Below are 11,808 nucleotides of genomic sequence, written 5' to 3' on the forward strand. Positions count from 1 at the left end.
TATTTAATGAATTTCTTAATACATGTGTAAAATATATGTAAAAGTCACTTAGTTCGTAAACTCATAGGTTAGAAATTAGATCAGCCTCTATCTGGAGGGCTTAGAAAGTTTTCCAATAAAATGAACTACTCCCTTCGTTTATTTTTACTTGTTCACTATATTAAAAATATATTTTTCACTTTTAGCGTGCGCATATCAAGAGAAAACTATTTTTTTTTTCCATGTTTTACCCTTGACATTAATTATTTATTCCACAAATTATTTCTCAAGACCTACGATAAAACATCAATTACTTTGCATATTGTGGTAAAATACCCATATGAATTATCGTTTTTTTAAATGATGTGCAAAGTTTAAACTGGACAAGTAAAAGTTAACTCGGGGAGTATGTAATAAATCTAATTCCACTAAACATGAAAACGGTAGCACTTGAAATTAAATTCTTGCAACTTGCCGACATTATTATTTTTAGACCTTGCAGATACCTTACAAAAAGGGTCATCAATTTGTAGTTAATATTTTGTACTATATCTGTTGAGTGGTTAGGCATCAAAGAGACCGATCATCAATTTATAATTTATTGAAGTTCAACCCATTTCATTTATATCAAATGAGGAAATTTCAAAGATATATCTTCCCTAGTTTGAGTCCTTCGTATCTAATTGTTTAGATGTTTTACTACATTTGCTTAAACAATTGATATTAATGACATTTGAAGAAAAGGTCTCTAGTTGAAAACACAGACCTTTCCTCCCATGCAGTCCAAATTTTAGTACGATAGGGAGGGAATGGCCTATCAATCATTGGTTGACCTTCCCTTGAACCAGTCATGGAGCTCTCAACTGATTGTTTAGGTTCTGGAATTCCATCTCTAGTTAAGTATAATGAACCAACTTGGTAGATGACATTTTTTTGGATTACTTGAGACGACTTGGCATATAAAATAATACTAACATTTTTGGATTACTATAGAAGACTTACAGCCTAGCTCGTACATTTTGTCCATTTATTGATATATAGTCTGTTGATTTCTTCGTATATTTACCTTTTAGAATTTTTGAACACTCTGAAAATCCTGGCTCCGTACAAAATCTCATTTTGTCCATTTATTGATTTTCTCATTTTGTGGCTTTGAACGTACAAAATCTCATTAATTAGATTGCATAGAAAAACGTTTATAATCGTGGTGTCCGGGCTTGCTTGTGCGCCTCGACTGATTTCACGAATGTATCAGGTAATTCTATCCACTAAGGCTTAGACAGATAGGAATATGAAGGCCAAAATACCAAATGAAAGTAAAGCATTTTTTCATTCCTGAAAGAGGTGCATTTATCTAGTGTTTTTGTCTCCGTTCAGATTTAAACCTAAGACCTTAGCATTTCTTGCCATATAAAGTATAAACAGTAGAACAAAGCTTCTTCATTTGGTCAAAATATTTTCCCAATCAAGAATATTGCCAATGTGCTTCAATCTTGTCATACTAGTAGCTCTCTTCTTAGTTAATTTTGCACCAGCTTCTTGTGAAGTTGATGCATTCATTTACAATGGATTTCAATCAAGGAATCTTAGCTTGGATGGCATGGCAGAGGTCACATCCAATGGCCTTTTGCTATTAACAAATTCTACAGTACAAGATCAGGGCCATGCTTTCTATCCAAATCCAATTCATTTCAAGATTTTCTTTCTCTACAACCTTTGTGTTTTCCATAAGGTCGGATAATCGACCTTTGGATGGTCATGGACTAGTTTTCGTTATCGTACCACAGAGAGGAATTCGGGGGGCTGTGGCAAACCACTATCTTGGCCTTTTTAACTCAACCAATAATGGGAATAGATCAAACCGTGTTGTTGGAGTTGAGCTCGATACGATCTTTAGCGATGAATTTGGTGATATCAATAACAATCATGTTGGAATTGATATAAATGGATTGAAGTCTGTAGCAGCTAAAACAGCAGGTTATTTTGATGGTACTGGTTTGTTTCATAACTTGACTCTAATTAGTGGCCAGCCAATGCAAGTTTGGGTTGATTATGAAGGCAGTTATAAGCAAATTAATGTAACATTAGCTCCATTACATGTGGGAAAACCAGTCAGGCCACTTTTGACTTTGAAATATGATCTTTCACCAATTCTTGATCAGATTATGTATGTTGGTTTTTCATCATCAACTGGTTCAGTCCCAACACATCATTATATCTTAGGATGGAGCTTCAAGACAAATGGGAAAGCTCAAGAACTCTCTCAACTTCCTAATATTCCTCGTCTTGTGCGCAAAGGGGCATCAAGATTTGTAATGATAGGGTTGCCACTGATCTCTTTGGTTTCACTTGTTGTAGCAACCTCAATATTGGTTTATTATGTAAAAAGGAAGAAGTATCAAGAACTTCTTGAAGATTGGGAACGCGAGTATAGACCGCAAAGGTTCAAGTATAAAGATTTGTACAAAGCCACTAAGGGATTTAAACAAAAGGAGCTATTGGGAGCTGGAGGATTTGGTAAAGTTTACAAAGGAGTGATGCCTATCACCAAACTTGAGATAGCTGTAAAGAAGATATCTCATGAATCAAGACAAGGGATGAAGGAATTTGTTTCGGAGATTGTAAGCATAGGTCGTATACAACACAGGAATGTAGTACCACTTTTGGGTTATTGTAGGCGAAAAGGGGAGTTACTTTTGGTTTATGAATACATGTCTAATGGAAGTCTAGACAAGTATTTATACGACCAACCAAGATTCACCCTCGATTGGAACCAAAGATTCAGAGTTATTAGAGGTGTAGCCTCAGGACTATTTTTCCTACACGAAGAATGTGACCATGTAGTTGTTCATAGAGATGTTAAAGCCAGTAATGTCTTGTTGGATGGTGAAGTAAATGGAAGGCTAGGAGACTTTGGACTTGCGAGGCTATATGGTCATGGGACCGATCCTCAAACTACTCGTGTCGTTGGTACTCTTGGTTACCTTGCACCAGAGCATACCAGAACTGGCAGGGCAACACCTAGTACCGATGTATTTTCATTTGGGGCTTTTTTGCTTGAAGTTGCTTGTGGTAGGAGACCGATACAGCCAAGACAAGACGGTGATGATTTTATTTTGGTCGATTGGGTGTTCTCGTGTTGGAATAGGGGTAATATTCTTGAGGCTGTTGATCCAAACATAGGCATTGATTTTGTTCCAGGGCAAGTGGAGTTGGTCTTAAAGCTAGGTTTGTTCTGCTCTCATTCAGAGCCTTCGTTTAGGCCAACCATGCGACAAATCTTGTTGTTCTTGGATGGTGTTGTGGCCTTACCAGAATTATCAGAACTCGGTGTCTCCTCAGCTGGACTAACATTTGACCATCGCGGAGGTTTTGATGATTTTGTCAAGTCGTATCCATCTTCTTCGGTTAATGCACATTCCTGCTCTCCATCCGTAACAGACTCCTCTCTGATTGCCGATGATTCATGATGAGTTGGATAGAATTTCTAGTTGGAATATTGATGTATTAAGTCTGGTAAATATAACCTAGTTTTGGTGGATTATGTACTGATGAATTAGAGTAGATTATGATGGAATACTTATAACGTTTTTCTCCTATCCAGTATTCGATACTTGAAATAATTTCTTGTCATGAAAGGCTTTATAATAGTCTTCCTTATCTTTTTTTTTTGACTTCATGTCTTTGCCTGTTGACAATGGCATAACTGTAACCACAGAGCAGTCTAACTCCAACTTTTAATTAGACTTTAATTAGTGAACTCTTGCACTAGAATTTCTCTAATGTGTTACAATATTTTGGAGGTTGACACCCTATTCAGCTACAAATATGCAGATATCACACGACAACCATGTTGGCATTAACATAAATCAGATGAAGTCAAGAAGTATTTAAACCAGTAGACTACGACATTCTTAGCAAGCTTGACATTGCAAAACATGAATCTTGTCGGCTGCTAGCCAATTCGAGCTTAGGTGGAGCACAATGATGGAAACAGCCAATGTTAAACCAAACACACATGTAGATATATGCCTTCAATATGGGAATTCACAACCAAATGTGTCTTTTGTTCCAATCGTTGAGTGAGCCCAATACAGAGGATAGGCTGCTAGTTCACTTAAACAAATCTTTTCTATGATCAGGTCCGGATCATGTTGTACATGAGCAGGCTCTGTAAGATCCAGTTAAAAATTCAAGATTTTTGATTTTTTACCTGTGATTATAATCTGTTTCACTACTAAAAAATTACTATTTTCCCACTGCATTTCTCACTGAAAATGTTTAGTAGCTATTTCCCACCGAATGTCGGTGCACGGGAAAAACCTAATTAGTAGTGTTTTCACACGGAAAAATTAAAAAGTTTGCCAGCGTTTCAATGGAACCTGTTTCCCACCACGCGTTTTCCCAGTGAGATTGTTCGGTGGGAATGAGGTGAGAAAATCATATTTTATAGCACAAATTTTTCACTGAATGTTGGTGGCAAAAACCCATGTTTTTAGTAGTGTTTGGCGAGCCAAGATAGGCGCGCTAAGAGAAAAAAGGTTGCAAGTGATTAAAAGGGCTAAACATCAGGATTATTCTAACAACATGAAGCTTGGAGCAAATAGTGTTCATAGAGACGTACAAACAAGCTAGTAATGTCTTGTCACACTCTGAATTTAATGTGAAGGGATTTGTTTGTAGAACAAATTTTGGTACAATCTATAAGGAGTAAGTCGAAGACTAAAATTTTGGTGATCGACCAATGATATTTTAAGCTCTTCAGTAGGACAAGAAGAAAGTATACAATAATTCATTTCATGGAAGAATTCATGAAATTCCTGAGGTAATCAGGGATACAGGAAAGACTGATAAATATCCTGCAGAATTAATCTATGCATTTAGCACAGATATGAATAGTTTTATTTACATTGGATAGTAAAATAATTAAGGCTTGATAGTACAGTTTGGCATGGAATTATTTAAGTTCTCTGTACATTTTAGGCGGCACGAACTTTTTAGTTTGTTACAGGAAAATGACACTTTTTTATATTAAACAACTTAATGTTAACCTTCTCATCTTATCATTGATGAGATTGGTTTGTCGCACAAATGTCTATATTTGTTTCGAATTACAAAGTTCCAAAAATTTTACTTTTTTAAAAAAAAAAAAGTTGTGCCCAATCAAACATTATATGAAGAATAGTACTAGATAAGTATAATTTTTCACCCTTCAAAATATACTCCTCGACCCCGGTTTATGTGAAGGGTTTGGAGTACGAGGGTCAAAATACTTAATTTTTATTATAAATTTGAATATAAATTTATTGTTTGATAATCAAATTAGAGAATTTAGTTAGTCAAATATATTAAAATGAAATATTATTATATTCTTTGGTAGCACGGAGAATATAATTAATATTAATTAATAAATTAAAAAGGAGAATTATGAGTTGAATCCAATTTAGAATTGGACTAGGTCGGCAGCATTGTATTTACCAAAATTGGACATATTGTGGAAAGTCCACAAACTGCTGCTTTGGGCTATCACGTAACCAATAGAGAATGGGATTTTTTTTTTTTCCAATAGGAAATTCCTAGTTTAATTTGGAATTAAACTTCTACCCTATGTAGGAAACCTTAACCAAATAGGAAAAAGATTCGTAGTGAGGCTATATAAAGGTTTGGATGAAAAGAATTTCATAGTAAGCTATTATGATAAAAATACCTTATTGAAAGTGTGTGAGAAATACTTGTTCTCTTGTTCAGTTTATTCACAATATTCTTAATACAATTTGTTCGTGAGCTTGATCAAGAGTTGATAGTAAAGATCAAGGTAGGCTGCAAATCTTGGCAAGGAAGCAAAAGACCAAGAATTTTAGGAGGAGGATTGAGACTGATGAAGATGAAGTCTACATAGTTAGGAATGCGCAGGAAGAAAGACGAGTAAAGGGACGAAACTCCAGAGACCAAGATGGCAGTGACAATTCTGAGCCCGACCAAGAAATTCTTCGGGACCAAAGAGAGAGGGAGGAGTTGGAACGACGTATCAGAGAGCGAGATGCTGCAGGGACATGACAGTTGGCGGATCAAAAATTATTGAGGAAGGAGGACAAAGAGGCAATCAGGAGGGCTGATGCGTTGGGCCAAGATGATATTGCAAATTTGAGGAACTTTTCGAGGCGAGAATACTTGAAGAAAAGGCAGGAAATGAAGATAGAGGAACTTAGAGACGAAATTGAAGACGAGCAATACTTGTTCGGGGGAGTGAAGTTAACAGAAGAGAGTAATGATATGTTGTGGTTTTGATGATTTGACAGACACACCAAGGACCAGGTCCTTGATCAGGTCTCCTGAACATTATATGAAACATGATAGCTAGTAAAGGTGTTGCACTGTTCTTGCAGAACTGAGCAGCACAGCTATATGTGTGCTAGGAACTACTAACCCTTGGAAAGTTACCATTCATGGTCACATGTTTCTCACATGATCTATACCTTGGTCTCATATATATACAACATGTTGGGGTGAGTTTGACCTAACACTTGCAAATCTGAAAATTATATTTCTCTTAAGTGCAGCGGCCACTCCTCTCAAGGTGCTCTCAAGGACAAAGCCTTAACAAGCCAAAGGACCAAGTCCCTGAACCGAAGATGTCTCAAGTCCTTAGGTTGTTGAGTCTTTGTTCCATAAATTGTAAACCTACTCTTCTCTTTTAAGAAGCTATTCATAGGTGCTTGAATTCAAAGGAGGTTGCTTGTAAGAAGTTTCTCTTTACAAGTTTTGAGTGGTACATTAGGCTAGAGTTAGTCTAGGTGTATTAGTTTGAATTCTCAGAACGTGTTTGTGGGCTGTTCACCTACTTAACCTTTGAGTGATACACTTGTCTAGGTATAGGCAAGGTGTATTAGTTTGCTTGGCTAGTGGTAGTCGAGAGTTGCTTACAATAGGGACATTGTAAGGGAGAGGAATTAAGAGTTTAATTCCTAGGTTGCTATAGGTTGTAATCTGAACATTCCTCAGTTTAGTGAAGTTGGAAATCCTACTGGAGTAGGTCGTGGTTTTTAATCCTTTGAGCAGGGAGTTTTCCACGCAAATATCTTATCTTATTTACTTTCCATCATTATCTGTGAAAACAGCTTAGGAACCAGGTCCCTTAGACTGTTTTGGTGAACTTTCAGGTGGTGAACACGAAAAGGGTGAACTCATAGGTTTTATCAAGCAGAAAGATGCGAACTAAGACATAAGCAAAAGATATATGAGCTAGTTAAGAAGAAATCAGAAGATACTGATGATATGGGCAAGTATAGGATGCCTGATGTGTATGATCATGAAGGTGGTGTAAATCAGAAAAAGAGATTTTCAGTGGCTTCGCAACATGACAGGTATTCAGATGCTGCTGGAAAGATGAACCCTTTTGCAGAACAAGAAGCATGGGAAGAACATCAAATTGCGAAAGCTACTCTTAAATTTGGGTCAAAAAATAGAATACCAAGATCTGAGGAATATAAATTTGTGTTCGAAGGCCAAATAGAGGAAGCAGTAATGGATGGTGTTAATGTTGATCAACAAAGTCTTACCAAGTCGATAGAAAAATCTATAGCTAGATCAGCTTTGGAAAAACTTCAGGAGGATAGGAAGACACTACCAATTTATCACTACAGGGATGATCTGCTCCAAGCTATTAATGATCATCAGGTTGTTGTTATTGTTGGAGAAACGGGCTCTGGAAAGGCTACTCAGATACCACAGTATCTACACGAGGCAGGATATACTAAACGGGGGAAAATTGGATGTACTCAGCCTAGTCGAGTTGCTGCACGTGTTTCTCAAGAAATGGGAGTGAAACTCAGCAATGAGGTTGGCTACTCCATACGTTTTGAAGACTGCACTTCAGAGAAAATGATTCTTAAATACATGACCGACGGGATGTTGCTACGAGAGTTTCTTTGTGAGCCTGATTTAGCCAGCTATAGTGTCCTTATGCTTGACAAGGCTCACGAAAGAACACTTTCGACTGACATTTTGTTTGGTTTGGTCAAGGATATTGCACGTTTTCGGCCTGGTCTGAAATTGCTTATATCAAGTGCCACTCTAGATGCAGAGAAGTTCAGTGATTATTTTGACTGTGCTCCAATTTTTAAAATTCCTGGAAGGCGATTTCCAGTTGAGATACACTATACAAAAGCGCAAGGGGCGGATTACATGGATGCAGCAGTCGTAACCTCTCTTCATATCCCTGTAACTCAACCACCTGGTGATATATTAATCTTTTTGACTGGGCAGGAGGAGATTGAAACAGCGGAGGAGATCATTACGCATCGGATAAGGGGTCTGGGGGCAAAAATTGCTGAGCTGATAATTTGCCCGATATATGCAAACTTGCCAACAGAATTACAAGCTAAGATATGTGAGCCCACTCCTGAAGGGGTTCATAAGGTTGTCCTGGCTACAAATATTGCTGAAACATCATTGACGATCGATGGGATTAAATATGTTATCGATCCAGGATTTTCTAAGATGAAGTCTTACAACCCTCGGACGGGTATGGAGTCCTTGCAGGTCACTCCTATATCTAAGGCGTCTGCCAACAAACAGGCTGGTCAATCTGGAAGAACGGGTCCTGGAAAGTGCTTTCGATTATACACAGCAGATAATTACATGAATGAGTTAGCAGATAACACAGCCCCGGAAATACAAAGGACCAACCTTGCAAATGTTGTGCTCTCTCTCAAGAGCCTTGGGATTGGGACTATGGACTTGATGAATTTCGAGTTCATGGACCCCCCCCCCCCAACCCCAAACCATCAGAATAGCTACTTAAAGCACTGGAACTGCTCTTTTCCCTTGGTGCCCTTAATAAGCTCGGTGAGTTAACAACAGCAGGTAGAAGAATGGCTGAGTTTCCTCTAGATCCCATGCTGTCCAAGAAGATTGTTGGCTCTGACAAATACAAGTGTTCTGATGAAATAATAAGTATTGTTGCAATGCTTTCGGTAGGGAATTCAATCTTCTATCACCCAAATGACAAACAAGTACACGCGGACAACAAACGGATGAATTTTCATACAGGCAACGTGGGGGATCATATCGCTCTGCTAAAGGTTTATAATTCCTGGAAGGAGACAACATTTTCAACACAATGGTGTTATGAGAATTACATCCAAGTCCAAAGCATGAAGAAAGCTAAGGATATTCGAGATCAATTGGAAGGACTGCTGGAAAGAGTGGAAATTGAGTTGACTTCAAATATTAATGACTTGGAAGCTATAAAGAAGTCTATAACATCAGGATTTTTCCCGCACTTAGCAAGATTACAAAAGGCTGGATCTTACTGAACTGTTAAACATCCCCAAACAGTCAACATTCACCCGAGCTCAAGTTTAGCGCAGGCACTTCCTAGATGGGTTGTCTACCATGAGCTGGTCTTGACGAGTAAGGAGTACATGCGACAGGTTACTGAGCTGAAACCGGAATGGCTTGTAGAAATAGCTCCTCATTACTATCTGTTTAAAGATGTTGAAGACTCCAGCTCAAAGAAAATGCCTCGCGGAATTGGCCGTGCTTCTTAGGATCAACTCCTATTTTTGCGAGAGAAAAGAGCATTTTCAAGAGATTAGCTTATGCTAGGATTTGGAAATCTATCATTATACTGCTAGGTAGGAGGATTCTGCTAACAGAGGAAAGTCCATTCACATTAACTGACATGAATCAGATAGCTGTATCATTTTGTAGATTCTTCATTATTTTTTGGATTTTTATAGATTTACGGCTGTAATTCTCTGTACATTGCTTATTCTATCCATTATGTTGCACAAGGAAGCGCAACTGTCTAATTCCTTTTCTCGGCTGCTAATTCGTTTTATTTCTTCATAACTTTTCCTGTAGATATAGCTTATGCTTTCTTGCATCCTCATTATTTGGGTTATAGTGGCATATGAAGAATATAAACTTCTCATATTCTTCTTTTTGGTACATTGCTAACGAGATTAAAATGGTTTACATGAGAATTTCATAAATGACGAAAATAGATAATTTGATAGAGTAAGTATGCTTATAGCTGACTAACCATAAACTTTGAAGACTAGAAAACTAAATCCTAATCCCCAAGACCAAGTCTACAATTCTAAAATGACAAATAGATCAATACTTGGAGAATGGCATAGTAAATGGATTGTTATCCTACTTTATCAATTTGATAAGAATCATAGCATGATTCACATTCAAATTTTTATCTAGATATGTTTAACAAACTGTATAAAAAGGTTGTGAAATTTGAACGATACATTATATATTAGGATAAAAGAGCTCTGATCAAGCTTTCTGAGAGAGATGTTAAAAGTTTTCAGCTATCAATTTCATCAACTGCAGGATTTTGTGATCATAGTGTTTTTTTGAAGCTTTTCTTGGTTTAGAGAACATAACTACGTGGCCAAAAGCTGTTGGCTATTTTCAGATATTTGTATTATGATGTAGCTAAAATTCGCAAATTTCTTGCCATGAATGGTGTAACAGACAGTAATCTTTAAGCTTTTGTTGCTTTCAGTAGAAAAGTCAATTCAAAACAAAATTTAATAACCTTATTTGTAGTTGTTAGATTAGATTGTCAGGACTTAAGTCTAGTTGACTTTTCCTTCAGGCAGAACCACACATAAAATACACCATTTAAAGCACATATACACCTACATACACGCAACGCAAATTCCTGTTGTTCAATAAGCTTTAGAAAAAATTGCACTAGTATTTTCAATAGAAAAGTCAATTCAAAACAAAATTTAATAACCTTATTGTAGTTGTTAGATTATATTGTCAAGACTTAAGTCTAGTTGACTTTTCCTTCAGGCAGAACCACACATAAAATACACCATTTAAAGCACATATACACCTACATACACGCAACGCAAATTCCTGTTGTTTAATAAGCTTTAGTAAAAATTGCACTAGTATTTTCAGCCATGTCTTTCACCTTGTTTCTACTAGTTATATTTTGTGCTCTATCTGAGCTTGCAGCCTCAGAATTTGAGTTCACTTATAACGGATTCAAATCAGCAAACATGAGTGTAGATGGCTTATCAAAGTTAACCTCTAACGGGCTGCTGAAGTTAACTAATTCAACCGCACAGAAGACCGGCCATGCATTTAATCCTAATCCTATCAACTTTAAGAACAATTCAGATGGCCCAGCATATTCTTTTTCTACCTGTTTTGTATTTGCCGTGGTACCTGAATATCCAACTTTGGGTGGTCATGGCTTGGCTTTTGTTATGGAACCAACTAAAGGCCTTCCAGGAGGTCTTCCATCACATTACATTGGTCTTTTCAGTGACAAAAACAATGGGAACATCACCAACCATGTTGTTGCAGTGGAGTTTGATACGATACTGAGTCGCGAATTTGAAGACATTAATGACAACCATGTTGGAATTAACATCAATCAGATGAAATCTGAGGTATCAAAGCCAGCAGGTTATTATGTTAGTAACGATCGTCCATTTCAAAATTTGACTCTCATCAGCGGCCAGATAATGCAAGCTTGGGTTGAATATGATGCTGCATCTAAGCAAATTCATGTTACCTTAGCACCCATTGCAGCAGCTAAACCAAACACTCCACTTTTGTCTTTGTCTTATGATCTTTCACGTATCATAAAAGAAACCATGTACATCGGTTTTTCATCAGCCACCGGCTCAGTGGCATCATCTCACTATGTCTTGGGATGGAGTTTCAAGATAAATGGCATGGCTGCAGGACTTGATATTTCTAAGCTTCCAAAGCTGCCTCGAATCGGACCTAAAAAGGTATCAAGGCTTCTATCCATTGGATTGCCTGTGATTTTGGTAGTTGTTCTTT

General features: G+C 37.3%; 1 protein-coding gene and 3 pseudogenes across 1 annotated transcript in view; all 4 read left to right on the forward strand.

Moving 5' to 3' along the window:
- Positions 1-1,131: 1,131 nt before the first annotated feature.
- Positions 1,132-3,585, forward strand: LOC132057120 (L-type lectin-domain containing receptor kinase IV.1-like; annotated as a pseudogene).
- Positions 3,586-3,966: 381 nt separating this feature from the next.
- On the forward strand, positions 3,967-7,267 carry LOC132057951 (pre-mRNA-splicing factor ATP-dependent RNA helicase DEAH1-like; annotated as a pseudogene).
- On the forward strand, positions 7,162-9,765 carry LOC132057121 (pre-mRNA-splicing factor ATP-dependent RNA helicase DEAH1-like; annotated as a pseudogene).
- Positions 9,766-10,881: 1,116 nt separating this feature from the next.
- The window catches only part of LOC132057952 (L-type lectin-domain containing receptor kinase IV.2-like), a 1,071-nt gene continuing 144 nt past the window's right edge, over positions 10,882-11,808 (forward strand). The window contains exon 1 of the mRNA XM_059450527.1: positions 10,882-11,801. Coding sequence (XP_059306510.1) covers positions 10,914-11,801 — 888 coding nt within the window. The 5' untranslated portion in view covers positions 10,882-10,913. The remainder of the gene's footprint in view (positions 11,802-11,808) is intronic.

This window comes from Lycium ferocissimum, chromosome 5 (assembly GCF_029784015.1).
Source record: "Lycium ferocissimum isolate CSIRO_LF1 chromosome 5, AGI_CSIRO_Lferr_CH_V1, whole genome shotgun sequence".
Lineage (NCBI taxonomy): Eukaryota > Viridiplantae > Streptophyta > Magnoliopsida > Solanales > Solanaceae > Lycium > Lycium ferocissimum.